At 54.6% G+C, this 16,882-nt stretch overlaps 8 protein-coding genes across 8 annotated transcripts; 3 read left to right on the forward strand and 5 right to left on the reverse strand.

Annotated features, from left to right (window-relative positions):
* Window positions 1-110: 110 nt before the first annotated feature.
* Window positions 111-1,019, forward strand: L969DRAFT_95738 (uncharacterized protein; the record flags this gene model as incomplete). Its single annotated transcript, XM_014710998.1, has 4 exons — window positions 111-158; window positions 208-289; window positions 339-445; window positions 498-1,019. 4 exons carry the CDS (start codon window positions 111-113, stop codon window positions 1,017-1,019), a joined length of 759 nt encoding a protein of 252 aa, XP_014566484.1.
* A 15-nt stretch (window positions 1,020-1,034) lies between these two features.
* On the reverse strand, window positions 1,035-3,907 carry L969DRAFT_95739 (uncharacterized protein; the record flags this gene model as incomplete). The annotated part of the gene is made up of 10 exons (XM_014710999.1): window positions 1,035-1,838; window positions 1,887-2,244; window positions 2,305-2,518; window positions 2,582-2,796; window positions 2,846-3,210; window positions 3,261-3,333; window positions 3,385-3,429; window positions 3,495-3,525; window positions 3,585-3,690; window positions 3,752-3,907. 10 exons carry the CDS (start codon window positions 3,905-3,907, stop codon window positions 1,035-1,037), a joined length of 2,367 nt encoding a protein of 788 aa, XP_014566485.1.
* A 98-nt stretch (window positions 3,908-4,005) lies between these two features.
* Window positions 4,006-5,216, reverse strand: L969DRAFT_95740 (uncharacterized protein; the record flags this gene model as incomplete). Its single annotated transcript, XM_014711000.1, has 6 exons — window positions 4,006-4,144; window positions 4,197-4,344; window positions 4,397-4,487; window positions 4,544-4,722; window positions 4,775-5,006; window positions 5,061-5,216. The coding sequence occupies 6 exons, from the start codon at window positions 5,214-5,216 to the stop codon at window positions 4,006-4,008; spliced, it is 945 nt and encodes a 314-aa protein (XP_014566486.1).
* Window positions 5,217-5,740: 524 nt separating this feature from the next.
* On the forward strand, window positions 5,741-6,610 carry L969DRAFT_18679 (uncharacterized protein; the record flags this gene model as incomplete). Its single annotated transcript, XM_014710893.1, has 1 exon — window positions 5,741-6,610. The coding sequence occupies one exon, from the start codon at window positions 5,741-5,743 to the stop codon at window positions 6,608-6,610; it is 870 nt and encodes a 289-aa protein (XP_014566379.1).
* Window positions 6,611-6,656: 46 nt separating this feature from the next.
* L969DRAFT_554447 (uncharacterized protein) lies at window positions 6,657-12,547 on the reverse strand. The gene is made up of 4 exons (XM_014711001.1): window positions 12,303-12,547; window positions 11,989-12,253; window positions 9,757-11,938; window positions 6,657-9,699 (listed from the first exon to the last, which is right to left on the reverse strand). The coding sequence occupies exons 1-4, from the start codon at window positions 12,487-12,489 to the stop codon at window positions 6,703-6,705; spliced, it is 5,631 nt and encodes a 1,876-aa protein (XP_014566487.1). The 5' UTR covers window positions 12,490-12,547; the 3' UTR covers window positions 6,657-6,702.
* Window positions 12,548-12,742: 195 nt separating this feature from the next.
* Window positions 12,743-14,347, forward strand: L969DRAFT_51941 (uncharacterized protein; the record flags this gene model as incomplete). The annotated part of the gene is made up of 2 exons (XM_014711002.1): window positions 12,743-14,088; window positions 14,140-14,347. The coding sequence occupies 2 exons, from the start codon at window positions 12,743-12,745 to the stop codon at window positions 14,345-14,347; spliced, it is 1,554 nt and encodes a 517-aa protein (XP_014566488.1).
* L969DRAFT_89128 (uncharacterized protein) lies at window positions 14,320-14,879 on the reverse strand. The gene is made up of 5 exons (XM_014711003.1): window positions 14,793-14,879; window positions 14,730-14,742; window positions 14,610-14,674; window positions 14,442-14,559; window positions 14,320-14,394 (listed from the first exon to the last, which is right to left on the reverse strand). The coding sequence occupies exons 1-5, from the start codon at window positions 14,872-14,874 to the stop codon at window positions 14,388-14,390; spliced, it is 285 nt and encodes a 94-aa protein (XP_014566489.1). The 5' UTR covers window positions 14,875-14,879; the 3' UTR covers window positions 14,320-14,387.
* Window positions 14,880-15,039: 160 nt separating this feature from the next.
* On the reverse strand, window positions 15,040-16,877 carry L969DRAFT_51593 (uncharacterized protein; the record flags this gene model as incomplete). The annotated part of the gene is made up of 11 exons (XM_014711004.1): window positions 15,040-15,071; window positions 15,120-15,146; window positions 15,264-15,346; window positions 15,394-15,406; window positions 15,456-15,648; window positions 15,699-15,807; window positions 15,856-15,924; window positions 15,970-16,128; window positions 16,193-16,436; window positions 16,486-16,592; window positions 16,795-16,877. The coding sequence occupies 11 exons, from the start codon at window positions 16,875-16,877 to the stop codon at window positions 15,040-15,042; spliced, it is 1,119 nt and encodes a 372-aa protein (XP_014566490.1).
* Between the last annotated feature and the right edge of the window lie 5 nt (window positions 16,878-16,882).

The following is a 16,882-nucleotide window of genomic DNA, read 5'->3' on the forward strand; positions in this document are numbered from 1 at the left end:
CTCGCCCAAAAGGGGCCCAATATAATCTTACAAATCATTATATAGCTAGATGGAAGCCCCGCGTAATCGTGACGTGGCCCGTGCACAATGCACATGTCCATCTATTTCCCATGCGCATCTATGCGATCCAAATCTCAAGTTGGTCTCCCAGCAATGATGTAGGTCTTGCCAGCAGTGTCTCGTTTACGATCTGACGTCATCATCAAGCTCTACAACACTCTTTTGAACCTCCTCGACGCGCCATCGCAAAGTCGCATCCGTCAGTTTGTCCACCGCTCAGATGCCTTGCGTGAGCTCTATCCCGGCAGGATTCCCCACATACTCATTGTGCTGCATAGGCTGTCTGATCGGCCGGCTTCTGCCACGCTACATCATCTCGCAAGAGACGCGATGCGCCTTTGGCGATGTTCAAATAGAGTATAGCGCGCTCGGCAGACCCTACTGCGTCAGTCCTCTTGCCCACGTGCCTCCTCGCTCTACCCTGAACAGACTGACAGGTATCATCGCAAGTCCCCATCGACTTCAACGTCTCTCATGATCACGACTGGGTCGTCATGGCGTGCGCTACCGCGTACGCGCTAATAGCGGGCTGGCCTGATCGAGGTATTGTCGGGATCGACATCATGCAGAACATCTTGCCCTTCGGATCGCATACCAGCGAGCTTGTCGATACACTAGCTCCGCAGCTCTCTTCCGACGAGCAGAACAGGCTGCGATCCTCCGCTTCGGTCGAAGCAGCCTTATCGATCTGGACGCTCAAGGAAGCCTACGCTAAGCTCACCGGACAAGGTCTGCGTATGGACATGAGACGCTGCAGCTTTGACACGCCGTCGCCAGGCGGTCGCTGCACGATGCATTCGTCAGATGAGCACGAAGAACTTGAATTCTCCTCTCGTTCGGGCCTCATACAGGGCTATACCTTGTCGGTCGCATGGCATCGCAGTGCAGGGCCACTGTCGCAAGCCATAGACCAGGCCTGGCACGCTGCCGACTTTGTTCGTCTGCTCGTCAAAACGTGAAATGGCAACAACATGTCAATTGAGCAGAGACGTCTCTGCCGCTCCGTGGGCTCGGCCAGGTCCAACAATGTCATTCTGATATGCATCCATGGCCGAGCCCTGATCGCCCGACGAGATGTCAAACGCTGAGAAATCGCCAAGACCTGCATAGGGATCATGCGTCATTGGGACCGGATCCAGATCAGAATATGTCGATTCTGCCTTGTCGATACTCGGTCTTTCGGGCGCAGCGTCTTCGCTCGTCGCATCATCCATTTCGCCCGGTGCGCTCCGAGACGTACTTGCTTCTGCCACCTCGGCTGCTGTCGGTTTGGGCGGCAAGGGCGGGGCGACGGTACCGTTAGAAGCGGTCGATTTCATGGCAGCTGCAGCCAACGCATAGCCAGGCACAGAACTCGATGGTTGCTTAGCCGCGCGCATTGACGCCAGTGTCTGTCGTTCTTGCGAGTGTTGTCGTGCGATGGGATCAAGTGCGGGTGAATCATGTAGATATCTTGGCTTCTGATTGCGAATAAATGTCTCTGGTGCTTGATGGTACACGCTCGAGAGCGTGCCAGTCTGCAGCAACAGTCGATCGAGCACATGCCGATCCATTGCTTCAGTCTCTGTCGAGATCGCAGGCTTGTCCACGAGAACAATGTCCTTGGCTGCTGCGGGATCGGTCGAGAGCAGGCGCCAGTAGATAAATCCGCGATCTCGCAAGTCAGGATTATCGACTTGCTCCGTCGCCCACTTGAGCACTTTAGGCAGCAGATCTTGGCCGGCAGTAGGTCGCTTGATGAATAGCTTCACTGTCGCAGTCAGGAGCGCCAATTGAACCTGCAAATGAGTCAGATGCGCTCGTCGACGCAGATGCGCGGCACGCGCCTCGACGGTCTCCTCGATGAAGGTGGCAGCAAAGTCTTCTAGCAGCGCAGTTGCGTTCTCTATTCTGTCCGCGTATTGCCCCACGATCCAGATGATGGAGGCTTTCGCCTCTGGCGTATCCAGTACGTCCAGATTATCGCAGAGAGTGGCAATGATGCCTTCATACTGGTTGGGGTATCTTCTGAAGATGTCTTTGATGACGATGACGGCCTCTTGTACGACGTAGCTCACTTTCGTCTCGACAAGTTCGAGAAGGGTCTCGATACACTGATCTGCGGATTCCTCGATTTTGATGGCTAGTCGGCCGATCGACCTGACCGCTTTCCTCACAAAGTCTACATCCACTTCGGTCGAATATCTGTCAAACGCCCAAGTCGGCCGTCAGCTTTGTGTAGACAAATCAAATCGGATGGCTAACTCTTTCAGCTCTGCAAGAACCTGTCTGACGTTCGCTTGGCTTGCGAGGCGATACATGATCTCTAGCTTGGCAAGCTTGACATAGATCGGATCGTTGTACTTGCAGAAGAAGACCTTGACTTCGTTCCTGAGTACGCTCGGCCGCCTCTGAATGATGAGCAGTATGTTGCGTAGGGCGACATATTGCACTTCGTACCCAGACGATAGGAGCGTCACTGTACCGGCCGGACAACACCTATAAGTCAAATCAGATCGCCGACTGAGGGGCTGAGCCGCACCTAGAGGCGGACTGAGCTTGCGGCACATATTCTCAACAATGTCTTCGTCGGCGATATAGTTGAGCAGATATAAGATGACTTTGATTGTGGTCAGCACGACTGCAGAGTTGGCATGTTGTAACCTGATGGCTATTCTCTCGGCGATGAGCTCTGCATCGGCACTCTCGTTGGGTACAAAGCTCATCAAGGCCTCCAGAATGTATGTCTGCCCCCATCTGACCTGACAGTGAGCACAACATGTGTGGCGATGGCAACAGGACTGACTCTGAGCATTCTGCCATGGCGGATACGAGCTTGCCAGCGATGGTGAAGTTCAGCCTGAGTTGTATGTTATCGGATCTTTCACCAATCTCGGTTAAAGCTGCAACAGCATTGGCCACGACGGTAGGGTTGGCATCGGCGAGCAAGTCTCTCAGAGAAGTGATGAACCCCTCGCGTTCGACAAGCCTGCTATCGTGTGCGAAGAGTTTAGCGACACATATTGCCGCCGTCTTTCGCACGTAAGGATCAGAGTCCTTGATAGATTGGCGTAGCGGATCGACGAGCGCGTTGATGACGCTCGGTACAGGTATATAGGCCATTGTGCGTATAGCCAGCGCGCGTACGAGCGGATTGCGATCTTCGGCATCCTGCATCTACGTGAGCTCTTACAGAGAGCATTCACTGGTCTTAAGATTACATTGAGCAAGTTCTCGAGGGCGAATTGGACCATGTCTGGCTTTGAGCGCGAGTAGTTGATGAGGTACAGGTAGCTGCTTGCTAGAGTCAAAACTGGCGAGGATGCGACTGGGGATCCGACGAACACCATCTTCTTGACATCGAGAACAGGTATGCTCATACATGCAACCCTGTCCGAGGAGCCGCCGAGGATGAGTGACAGCCCAAAGTCGACGATGCTGAGAGGATGACTTGCACATCTGGGAACAGTGAGCTCATGTCCTGGCCTGCCGAGTGAGACATGAGATGAGTCTTCTCTCGCCCGTTCAAGCCAGTGCACACGTACCCATGGTCATATTGCCAATGACTTTCTTAAGTGCATTGCGTCGCTTGACAAACGATTTGTCCTTTTTGTCGCTTTGTAGCTCGGCTCGTATCGTCGCTGCCTTGTCCTGGAAGGCAGGATGGAACGCTTCAGAACTCAGCTGGCTTTGGAATGAATCCAGCACCGACCCTTGTGAAGAATTTGGCATCCTGACTCATGGCCTCGACCTCGGAGCTGAGAGCACGGAGCCAGAGAGAGACGCGCGCGCGTGCACCGTGCCACGAGACCGGGGCAAACGGCGTCTCACACTCTCCAACTGTGTGAGCTAATAATGACGACAACATAGGTCTAGTACATCTTTGTCTGTCAGAGAGCTGAATCAGCTGCTGTTGGTGGAGGAAGGGCGGCAGACAGTCTCCTTCAACTCGCAGGCTGGGGTTGGCTAAGTCGCAGTCGGATCCCAAGGGTGTCGAGCGAGCTGATCATAGAGCTCCTCGGGTAGATCCGCTACGAACTTGCAAGCGAGCATGATGCACTGTCTTGCATCGAGCGGAGGAAACGTCCTCAACATCTTCATAGGACTGCAAAGGCGATGTCAGGCGCAAACTTTGACGGTCATGCGAGCGAACCCACCTGGAATGAGCAAGAAGCTCGTCTCTGATCTGCCATAGCTGTGCGATGACGCAGAGGATGTTGAGGTGACATCCGTAGGCGAGTAGGAAGTCCCAGAGATGCAAAACCTGATTGAGTGGAGGAGTGCACGCGCAGAATGTCATTACAGCTGCTCGCATTGGTCAGCATGCACGGCTTGGATCAAATCTCGGCAGACTGACAAGGAAATGCGTAGAGCTCTGCTGACAGTCGCTTGGTTGCGAGGTGAGCGAACAGCTCGGAGTCAAGTATAGCCAGACATTTGTCCAGCAGCTATGCAAAGCACAGGTAGTGAGCAAGGCCGTCGTCAAGATGAGGAGGCCACTCACCTCCAGACCACGATGGACGCCTTCGAGCGTCGGTTGGACGTAGAGCGGACATCTGACTTGGATGAAATTGGTGAAGCATTTGTAGGCTTCAATTTCTGACGGCATCGTATATAGGAATGGCGCAGCGAGGACGTTCATGCCCTGCACATAATTGAACTGCAATTCGTTGGGCGGTGCATCTGAAAGTGTCGCTCCTCAGGATCGTCGCGCAACGATGCAATGCGCGCGTACCGTGCGCGTGCCAAACGAAGGCGTCGAGCAGTCGGACGAGCATCTCTTCGCTCACGCGCTCCTTGAACGCATTGTCTGTAGCTAGTGTGCGAAACGTGTCATTCCTGATCTTCTCGGACGCGGGTGAAGCGCCGCGCGAGACAAGCTCGATGTATTGCGACACCGACAACGAGCCGGTCAAGCCCAGAAACAGCTTCCATGTGAGCGGTCGCGTTCTCGTGAGAACATCTTCCTACGATACACCTCGTCGTGAGTTGCCGCACAGCATCGCGACAAGCTCACTGACATCGTCCGGCAGTCCCTCGAGGAGTACAGTCTTGCGCAGCGCCTTGAGTGTTTTCTGAGGGTCCCCAGCTTTACTCGCCCTTGACTTCGAGCCAGGCAGTAGTAGCAGCTTGTCGAGACCAGCATGACTTTGCTTGTGGGCCAGCCGCCTCGACATACCCGTAGCGCTCGACTTCGCAGCGCGCGCAACGTCGGCACGTCCAGCAAGCACGCGACGGTCCGAGCCATCTCTTAGCACAAGTGGTCACCGCTAAAACCTCATTCAAAGTCCGAAGAGTCCCAGTTTGAGGCCTCCTGATACTCCTAAACCTCAAGTCTCTGCTGGAGCTGAGATAGGCTCATGCCTTGATCGTCTGATTCTCGCTTCATGCCGTGCCACGACCGGGTTCCCAGCGTGGATCGACCGAGCGAACAACCCGAGCAGTGCGGCGCAATCGGAATTAAGACTCTATACATACAGGCTCGAGCGATCGTTGCTGCAATCCCGCGAAGACCGGCGCAGCACTTTGCAATTCAAGCGTGACGGGCCGCTGACTCATCTCTGTTGCGCCCACGTCGCGTCACACGCTCCAATCTCTCGGATGAGTAATCGTTTTGCTGCTTCGATGCAGCTTATAAGCTCTGCTATCTGCTCCCCTCTTCATCAGACTTCATCGCAGACCGAAGGCTCAGCAGTACATCATGGCGGCATACAAAGCGTTCGCTATCGCTGGCGGGATCAATAGCAGTGGACCCATGTCTGGCAACCTGGGCAGCTTTTTCGCCAAATCCTTGCTCAAGCAGGGTGCCTCGGTCACCCTGCTGGTTCGCTCGATCGGCAAGCCCGAAGTAGCAGAGGACCTGAAGCAACGCGGTGCCACGATAAAGATAATAGACTACAATGAGCCAGAATCGCTAGCCGAGGCTCTCGTTGGCATCGATGTCGTTATATCGACTTTGTCAGGTCCAGGCTTTGCTGTACAACCTGCACTCGCCAAAGCGAGCAAACAGGCGGGCGTGTCACTCTTTGTCCCAAGCGAATTCGGTACAGCAACCCTGGGCGTAGAGCCTGATTCGCCCATCTATGGCAAGGCAAAGTTTCACGGCGTACTCAAAGAGCTCGAGCTGCCCTATACGCTCTTTTTCACTGGCGTATTCTCAGACTTTGCTCGGATGATCTTTAATACCAGCACTGGCAAGATCACTATCATTGGGCGGGGCGACGCAAAGGTCAGCACGACAGCGCGTCAAGATATCGCAGACTATCTTGCCTTCGTTCTCACCAAGCTTAAACCTGAAGAACTAGCGAATCGCGTTCTCAGGATCGAAGGCTCTCGATTCAGCTTCAATGAGCTGGTCGAGCACGCCAATGCAAATTCACAGCGGCCCCTCGAGGTCGATCATGAGCCTCTACAAGTCGCACAGAAGCGCTATGCTGACACTCACGATTTCATCACATGGATGAAGGTGGCTTGGGACCAGGGCAGAGGCGTGTCCGCCACTAACACGAGCGATCTCGACAATCACTTGTTTCCCGACTGGCAGCCTAAGCCTATCAAAGACTTTTTGTAGCCTGAACCAATGCATGGAAGTCCTATCCGAGCGATCGACAGAGTGCATGAATTAGCGCAACAACATTCACGATCCACACGTTTCTAGATGCGTCAGTCAGAATCCTCTGCCGCGATACCCTCGGCAACGTCAATCTCACGCGAGAAAATTGACAGATACTGCGCATTCTTGTCAGCCTTTATTGATGCGTGGAGCATGTAGCTTACAAATGTACGCTGACCAGCACACTCAAGGCCGGACTGCCAAGCAACGTTGCGTAGCGTGACCTGGAACTCGGCGCTACTCTTGCTTGCGATAGTGGCGGTGGCGAGCACGGCAGCTTTGTCGCCAATAGCTGACTTCTTGCCGGGCAGGAATCGGCTTCGCTTTGCGTCAGACAAAGTATAGCAGAGCTCGAGATGTTTGCGAAGCGCAAGCGCTTGCACGATCGCAAGCGACTGCATGAGCATCGATCTGGTCTCGTTAGACTGTTGTGTCTCCGTATCGTCGTGCTCCATATCGTCCAGTGCATGATAATACTCCATGCCGCGCGTCGAAATGAGCTCGTCGAGATAGTGCATGATCGTCAGAGGTTCTTCCTGAGTCGTGAATGACAGCGAGGCCAGACAATCGCTGATGAAGCACGACAAGGCCAGATGATGTGCGGTGGGCTCGCCGGATAGCAGACTGAGGTCGAAGCATCGGATCAATGAGCGAACGAAATCAAGCTTCCACTGTCGCTTCTCGACGAGCAGTTCGTACCATCGATCGAACGGTGAAGCGCGGAGCGTGCTTCCTTCCCGCAAAAGTCTGACGCCGCTCGGTAAGCGGGATACTGCCGCAAAGACTTCTCGAGCTGTGTCGAAGAAGCGAGTGCTGATTACGTTTGAATGACTGACGTGCAAGGACCGGTGCATTGACATCGCCTTGTGCGCGAGCTCGTCGTCGTCGCAGCTCTCGAGGGCAATGAGCGTCGCCAGACATTGCATGGGATGGCAAAGTCCTTGCTGAACCGTATAACCCACCATATCGACCGCTGCAGCCTGCAGATGTACATCGAGCGCTACGCAAGCCTCCAGAATGACAGGCAAATAACGTTGAACGAGTGCAGAAGCAATGCTCGACTCTGCAAAATTGTTCTTCGCGCCGGTAAGCTTATCGAGATCTACCGAATCGAGCATGTCGTCTGACAATTGAGCATTCGCGTCAGCTTGATCGTTCAACACATCGAGCATGATGCGCAGAGCGCGAGTCTGTGGCTCGCTGGGTTCATCTTTCTTCATGACGCTGTCGAAGATGGCGAATGAAGTAGGGCGCAGCAACATAATCGGAAACGCCTGAAACAAGGTGCCCAGAGCTTGCAAAGCAGTGACACCGATGCTGTACCGGCACGTCAGGGTATAGAGCTCGCAGACAGTGCTGTAGGTCTCCTCTGTGATACTATCTGTTGAGATCTCGTCAATTACCGCTGCATACGAGTCGGAGCTCTTTCGCAATTGATCAAAGCGAGAATGTGCGCATAGCAGGCTGACGAGGTTTACGAGAAGAGGTACTGCTTTCAAATGTACAGAGGGCTTGACCGAACCGTCTCGAAGCGTACAAACGATCGTTTCGAGTCGCCCTTTGCACGCACTGAAGATAGCGCATAGCTTCTCCACGTCGCCCGTCTGACCGATCATGATGGCGCACAAGCAAGCAACGAGATCTTGCAATGTCGAAGGGCTTTTGACGACCGAGGGTTTATTGATCATAGGTAACAGTGCGTCTTGAAGCTCTCCAGAGAAGCGAGTTAGTGCTTTGGGCATCTTCGGTATTGATCTGCGATATATCCGCAATACATAGTCTGCGGCTACCTGTTCCTCCATGCTACTTGTATTACGCAGCAGGGGCAGTAGTGAGCTTGCCATTCGCAGGGTAAGCGTTGCCGGCTCGGCTTCGACAAGGCATAGCACAGCGCGCGTTGCCTCGACTGCGAAGATGGCGCTTTCATTCCTTCCTAGCTCTTCGAGCATCGTCTCTGCAAGTCGCACGAAGCAGCTGGTAGCGCTGCCAGCGAGTCTGTCCTCGAGCTGACGCTGTAAATCGCGCATTGTCAGGACCAATGACTTCTCACAGGCTTCGAAGACGGCACAAAGGCGACGGAAGGTCTCAGCGCGTCTGAGCGAGCTCAGAGCTGGCAAGTCGGCAGTAGGCAGTAGCGCATCTTCCAAACATGCCAACAGCATGTCTTGAATCCCGCTGTCGCGTAATGTGTTGGCATTGACTAGGCGTGCACAGATCTGAAGCTGCGCTTCTTGATCATCGATAAGCGGATAGAGATCTTTCAGGGTCCTGGCGGCTCGCTTGCGAACGCTCAAGCCTGTGTCATTCAGACGCTCGAGCAAATACGGCAGGTAACGATGAGCGACCGACAGATCCTGCAACAGATGTTTGCTGACCAGCTCAAGCATTGCTTCTCTGACCGCTGAGGATGAGTCTAGCAGGCGTTGCACTACGTGCTGTTGTATGGCATCAGACGAGAACAATGCCGGGTCTTCTGTCATAACTTTGGCGATCCCACGTAGCGCTTTGGTCCGTAGTGCGATGACCGGATGGGCTGCGAGCGACAGAAGATGCACCATAGCGAGGTCAAAAATCGCCTTCATCTCCGTCAGAGGCAGCAGACAAGCTGCCGTAGCGTCTGTGTCACTTTCGCTACTGTCTGCCAGTGCTGCGGCGTCAAGACCAAGCTGTAGCGCAGGTGCATAAAGGTATTCGGCGAGTGTTTGTCTGATCGCCACGCGTTGAGTCTGTGCTACGCGGGCAGGCTCTGGCGATATACAGGCAGCTGCGGCAGCTTGCTGCAGCCAGATCAGCAGACGAAAGTCGAGGGCAGATAGCCCAAGCCTGTCGGACTGTGCTGGATCTACTTGAGACCTGATCGAGTGGCGTAGAGTTTCCATATAAGCTTGCAGAGCGTCAACGTCATCTCTTGCAAGAATCTCGTCTAGTGTCATTGCACTTGTCTTTGTCAGTGCGCAATACCGGGCAGCTATATTGCCGAGACTCTCGACAGCAACAGCCTTAAGACTGGCATTGTCCTGTCCGTCCGCTTCATTCAGACAATTGTTCTTGCGTATCACGTATCAAGTCAGCGGTAGAAGCAGCGATCAAGACAGATAACTGACAAGCTGAACGACAATGGCCTGAATCAGAAAGTGCGGCGCGGCAAGGTCTGGCAGATCGACAAGATCAAGTAGATCTGACAGCAGACGTTCGAAGTGGACCTTGCTGGATGGGTCTTGCGTCGTCTTGGGGGACTTTGGGGTCCTCATAGCATTGATGAACTGGGCTGATATGGTGTGGGCCGTACTTAGAGCAAGAGCATGCTTGCATTCCAGCTCAGCGAGATCCCAGATGGGAGTCGATAGTGTCTCAGCCGTCCGATCACCAGCTGAAAGCTTCTGTCGGTATGTGAGATCAGCATGGATGAGCGAGTCGCGCAATGGAACAGCTGCGCTTTGCACCACTGAGAGAAATAAAGCCGAGGCTGAATAGACGTTGCGTCCATTCGAGAAATTGAGCGATCTCGCGCTTGATTTGGCATGTCTTGAACCCCGCAAACAAGCAAAGGCTTCTTCGATGAGTGCTGCACGCATACCTTCGTGGCGATTGTAGATTGTCTGAAGCACTAATAGGCACGGTATCTGCAGAGATCGCGCCGTCGCGCCGTACAAAGGCAATTCTGAAGCGTGAGCATCGAGCTGGGCGAAAAGCAAGGCTGTGCACGCGTACTGTAGCGGTAGCACGCATGTCTCGCTAAGCTGCTTCGTCTTTAGTAATCTTGTCAGCCCGTCGAGTGAAGATCGCGCAGCATTGAGCATCTGTACGGCTAGTGCGTCGACTGCGACGGCATCCTCGTCTTCCATGCTGTAGTCTAGTAGCTCTGACAGTGTCCTCATGATGACATCGGCCAGCGTGCTGATACAAGCCGATAGTAGATCCTCACTGTACACTTGTGCCGCGAAATTTGCGCTCGTCAGTATTGACAGGATTAGGTCGATCGCTACGGCTGCCCTTTGCACCTCTTTGAGATCCTGCAGAAGCCTCGAGGTTGGAGCATCGGTGGCAGCTTTGGCCTTTGATTGGTTGGGCGTGGTGGACTTTGACATCTTCACCTTTTTGGGCGTAGCAGATCGCCGCGATCGCTTCCTGGCGCTCCCCTCGCATTCCGCACTATTCTCGCGAGCCGTGAGGTGGGCGAGAGGATCAAGCCCACGGCAGGCAGTGACACATTGACCAAGCAGCGCGCAGAGCCTGGTGATAGCCGCTTCATCCAATTTCTCGGCGACCGAATAGCGCACAAGGACAGAAAGCTTTCGGGAGAGGTCCGACATTGCGCTCAAAGAAAGCCAATAGGGCATATCGATATCTTCTAATGCAAGACTGGCCGGAATCCGCTCTACGAGATCGGCGCTGCTCGACTTGACAGGGGAAGAAGGTGCGCTGGAACTGGAAGGTAGGCATTCGAAGGTCTCATAGGATTGCAAAACTGCGTCGATCGTATCTTCCCAGACCGACAGCGCCTGAGCACCCAGGTCTTGTATCGAAGCGCGCGCCTGGCGCTTCCGAGGAAGCCTGAATGGCGCATTGTCTCGTATGACGACTTCTGACGACTTGGATGCGTCCACGCTGTCCCGTGAGTCTGGACCGGCGGAGCGGCTTTCCGAAGGCTTGGCAGCATTCTCCGGCGAAGTGGGCAATATGCGGCCAAAGACGTCCTCTGGCGCAGACTGCTCGGGGGAAGTTGTTGCTCCGTCCGGTCTTGGCCCGAGCCTGAGCTTTTTGAAAAGCGATGTCGTCTTCGTTGCTTGCGGAAGACTTGGTTTCGGCGTCATGTCGGCCGAGATGGGCAGCTCACTCGACGGTGGCGTCTGTGAGGTATCTCGGACTCGCTTGAGTGGTGATGAAGACTCTAGCGCGGTCGTCATCGCGGAAGACGTTCGTGTTCGCACTGACATCGTTTGCTCTTCATGCTTTTGCGGATAACGACGAAGTACTTGGTCACGAAAACGGGATATACTGTCGTCATATTGCACACGATCGAATGTGTCAGCCTCGGCTTGAAGCTCTTGGATGCAGTCTGTATGCAGCTGGGGCTCGTCTAGCGGCGAAGGAAAGGGGAAGGCTGCCATGTCGAGTGCTTGGGCGGCTCTTGTCAATGTCTGAGCAGCAGTGGAAGACGTAGCACGAATGGGCGAGCTGCTCTCAATGGGCTCGGAGCGGAACACTCTGGCTGCGAGCTGAGCTGGCCACGAAGCTTGTTCCTGAGTGACTTCTGGACATTCGAAAGGCGCTCTTTTGAACGTTCTGCGCGAAAGACTTGAGCACGAAGCGGTTTCGTCTCACAGATAGCTTACAGTTTCGGATAGCGTCGACTGTCGGATGCTGTCGTTTGTATTGCTTGCTGCGCTAGCTCGACCATAGCGGACTGCTCGGCACGGTGCGAAGACGAGGCGGTCGCTTGTGGGGACGCCGGCAAACGCAGACTCGCTAATGACTGCGCATGAGACGCGACCGTCGCTCGCCAATCTGAAGCGGCTTCTTGAGGCTCGCTCAAGGCCTGCTGCCACTCTGAGAGGATCGAGTTCCATTCCGTCCTGATTTGAGGGAACTGGTCGTAGACTACTTTGTGACTCAGCTGGCGTGAAGTGATGCCAAGACAGGACGCTACCTGAGCTCGCAATGGTATCTTGACAGGTCAGGAGTGGATAAGACTGCACCACTTCGTCTGCTTGTCTTCGCAGACTGTCGAGGAGCTCTTCGGATCGTGCTTGACTTTCTAGCCAGTCTGAGCTCGGCGCAGCTTCTGATGACATCAAGCTGGCGTCAGAGACTGTGTCGCGTCTTTGCATGGTCATCTGAAGCTCCTCTGCTCCATACGAGGACTGCAAAGAGCCACGGGCGAACGGCCGGCCGGTCAACTGCCGCGACGCGTTGCGCGCTGGCGATTTTCTATCAGCGTTATCGCCACGTGTCAATCGCGCATCACACGTCATCACTGCAGACTCCGAGAGCCCCCAGCTGGGTCGGCGTGGACATTGGATGGCTGAGCATGAGCGGTCCAAGCGCTCGCCATCATCGTGGTTCAGCGGCGATCCTGCGATTGCGCCGATGCGGTTCAGGCGTCAGGTGTCTGATCATCCCATGCTCGTCTCGGACACATCGGACAACGCAACTCATCCGCCTTCCTCAGACTCGACCATAGCAGAGCATATTTCAGAGGATGAGGTTGCAGATAGCCCGTTGGCCGGTCAAGCAGAAGTAGAACCGAAACGGCAAGACGATCCGGCGCTCGCACATGGAGATGATATCGTACCAGAGACGCGAGGAGCTAATGGACTATCTCGAGCCGAGACGTCACCGGGCAGACCTCAACGACGGCTCTCGACGATGAGCACACGGTCGAGGCTTTCTGCGACGATCGAGATCAACAAAGTGCTGCTCAAAGATCGCATCATGCGATTCACAGCCTCGTGGTTTACCGTCATCATGGGCACAAGCATCATCAACTCGCTTGCCTACCTGCTGCCGTGGACGTCGACCCATGCAGGATTGCGCGTCTTTGGGCTTTGCTTTCTTATCGCCTCCTCGTTTCTGTTCATCGTCTTCAGCATATTGACAATAGCGCGCTACATCCTCTTCAAGGGCATCTTTCTCGTCGCACTACGACACGAAGTACATGCGCTTTTCTTCGGCGCCATACCCATGGCACTCGCAACAATCGCCGTCGGTATTGCACTCCAGGGCGACGGTTGTGGCTTGCCCGGCGCAATCGACGCGGGCGCAGGCCTATGGTGGTCAAGCTTTCTGCTGGCAGCAGCGACAGCTACCGTCGTGCCTTGGGTCATGTTCACGGAGCACAACCACTCGGAGGTAGCGCTCACTGCGACTTGGCTGCTTCCCGTCGTGCCCTTGCAAACAGTCGGCTCCGCAGGCGCAGATATTGCAGAGCTACTCGCAAGTCGCCGGCCAGGCTACGCATTCACAATACTCATTTCATCATACATTGCCAACGGAGTCGGCCTCTTGCTATGCCTCTTCATCCTGACGCTCTATTTTCAGCGACTTGTATTGCATCATCTGCCAGGTCGAGAAGTCATCGTTTCGACCTTTCTGCCGCTCAGTCCCTGCGGTCAGGGTGCCGCAGCGCTCATCAATCTTGGCCGCATCTCGACGACCATCTTCCCAGAGATGGCCCGCCGGCATCCGGACAGCCAGTACCTGGCACTGCTTGCCCAAACAGCCTTGCCACTCTATGGCGCAGGACTTGCATTCGGCCTGATGCTCTGGGGCCTAGGCATCTGGTGGCTTGCACTCGCAGTCGTCTCTGTCTCGCGCTCTTACTGGAAGCGAGACGTCGTCTTCAACATGGGATGGTGGGCATTCACGTTTCCTTGTGGGAGTCTCTGCTTGGCTACGCTTGCTATTGCAGAATCGCTCGATTCAATCTTCTTCCGGTACGCTCATCTCGGTCAAAGGGTTAGACAAACTCAATCGTGCCTTCACAGCGTGATTGCAACAATGCTTGCATTTCTCGTGCTGTTCACGTGGCTCTTGGTAGCAGTACCCACGAGCTATGGGTGGGCAACAGGCAGCGTCTTCATCTCGCCCTCACTAGATCACTTGCCACCTATTTTGCCGGTGCGCATCTCTGCAAACAGCAGGAAGCGCCATCGTGCTCTCCGCCACGCCCGTCTTAGAGGTCACAAGGGATAGGTAGCAGAATTTGGGCAGCAGAGATAACTTCCAGAAACAGCTAGCATCTGTTGATTTATTCAGCACTCCCTTAACCCAAGCTCGACAACCGTACCCTGAGGAGAGCACACAGACGGCAACGCCAGCGCCGGCAGGGCAGGTTTGCACAGCCTGCGACGGGTCATTGACGGCAATGATGATGTTGCCTCGGCAGGCAAGGTTGTGACCATTGTCTGACGGTATGCAACTTGAGCTCGCTTCCTGGCGGAGATGCCAGTCTTACTGCAGCTGTCGACAGTCATTGCGCCAAACAAGATATCTGACTTGCAATAAATCTCATACGTGCGGCTCAAGAGCGACTTGCTCGTCAGCATCATAGCAGACAAGATGCCCACTGCCGTACCCATCTGCAAACTCTGCAAGGGTTTCGCATCAGTCGCACATATGAGCATCTGTAGGCTCTTACTGGCTTTGACGACACTGGCAGAAGTGCCGGTTATTAAGACGCAGAGCGAAAGCGTAGCGGAAGTGATGCGAGCGGCCAACATGATCAAGCTTGTCGCAATGAGATCCGCCTTTTGTCGATCAATTCACAGCTGACTTCGGCAGCTGCTTGAGACGCGGTCATATTTGGACGCCAAACATAACTCTCCGCGGCAAAGACATAACATACAATGTCAGACAGCCCCAGGCATGTCTGGAACGCATTGCATTTAGACCACAGCCAATTCCGTGTGCTCAGCACCTGCTCCGGCGTGAGCTTGTGAAGCCAGCCGTTCGCTGACAGACATACGACGACGGAGAGCAGGTAGCTGCGCCGCTGTTATTGGGGCACTGCAGTGGAGTCTGTCTTGCATCCGTGGAGGCCACGACCTTGCCACCAAGGCAGCGCCAATCACGACGGGTGTCTATGCAATCTCTTGAGTATACGCTCGACGGAACGTATCAGACTGACCGCAGATGCCGGTCAAAAGATTCTGGAGGACATAGTTGCCGGGACACGAGATAGCATAAACTTGCCTAAGGGAGCATTTCAGATCGATAGACTTGTGAGGGATTCGACTTACGAATCGACCAGAGCTGTTGACCTGTTTGGTCAGAGATACTCCACGCAGCAAACGAGACTGACCAGCTTTGCCAGTGGTGGCGTTAGTCGAAGCTACCAAGGCGGCAAGGAAGCAGACAATGAGGCGCAACATAGTAGCCTGTGTGATCAGCAGAGAGGCAGTCAAAGTCAAGTCGCGAGAGCTAGTCACGACGGCAATTGCATTGCGGCGACATCGTGAGACGCGCGTACATGCGAGACTTAGACCGACGCGCAACTGTCATCGAGCGTCAGTCGCTGCATGCTTTGCATCCGACAGAGACCGACGAGGTCTTGGGCGAGCGGTAGCAAGACGCTACGCCTGCATTGCCCGGACAGTACTGATCGACGCCGTTCTTCTTGACAACATAGCCTTTGCACTCGAGACCCGTATTGGCTGTTAGACCGACTAAGCTCGGCGGGCGCATAGAAGGAATGAACTGACTACATTGGGGTCCGTTGAAGAGCGGCGCACCACCGCATAGGATGTCGTAGAACTGACCGTCGGTGAAGACTTTTTGGCGCTCAGCAACGATGGATCATAGCTGTCGAGACTCACGAGCAATGACGTCGCTTGCGCTTGCATGGGAGAGCGCAACCAGCAATGCGGAGAATGAGTAGACTGCTTTCATTGTGTGTAGCTTCAAGCGAGTCGATCAGCGAGTGTTTGCGGAAAGTTCTGCTTCCAGGCTGGCGTAGCATCGTCAGCGTATCGCTCCTGTTTCCAGATTTCCGCCGAGCGTTTAGTCTCTTCGAGCAGAAACTCGCAAGCTCGGTAAGACTCATAGCGATGGGGACAAGCTACAGCAACAATGATGCTTGTCTCTCCCGGAGGTACGATATCCAGTCGGTGCTGGATAGTGATCCGCTGGAGTGTACGGGCCACAAGTGGCTGAGCAGCAAGTGTTGCAGGGTCTGAGAAATGGCCGTCGAGCGCTTTCTGACGTGTGAGCTGTGCAATGGTGCTCATCGTCTTGAGTGCCTTGCTTTCATACGATTCGTAGGCCAGCTGGGTGACTTGTTTGCCTGCAAGAGTGGCTGAGATGCGAGCATGGGCAATGTGACAGGGGCTGACCCTCAAAGGAATCTCTTGTTGTGCCTATGAAGCAACATATGGCTCCACTGTGTGCATTCCTGACGGTCTCTATTGCTCCTTGTTCGTTCAGCGGAGCATGGCTGAGCCTGAGCAGGTCGCCATGCACTGTTTTGACATCTTGGCGGCTCATCACGGAGGCAGAAAGAGAAGCGAGCGAATAAGCTTGCATCTCATACGACTAGGTCAGCCCAGCGTACGCTAGTGCATCTGTGTGACGGGCTAATGAGCAGATGAATGTGAGACAAGGCATTGACACGAGATCCTGGCAGCTCGAAGCCTGACGATCACCATGTCACCCAAGCCGAGTCTCTGATTCTGCCGTACCCTTGCGAGCACAGCGACAGTCCTCTCTCCGATGCGATTGACGACATACTAC

The sequence above is a fragment of the Mixia osmundae genome (genome assembly GCF_000708205.1).
Source record: "Mixia osmundae IAM 14324 unplaced genomic scaffold scaffold_8, whole genome shotgun sequence".
Taxonomy (NCBI): domain Eukaryota; kingdom Fungi; phylum Basidiomycota; class Mixiomycetes; order Mixiales; family Mixiaceae; genus Mixia; species Mixia osmundae.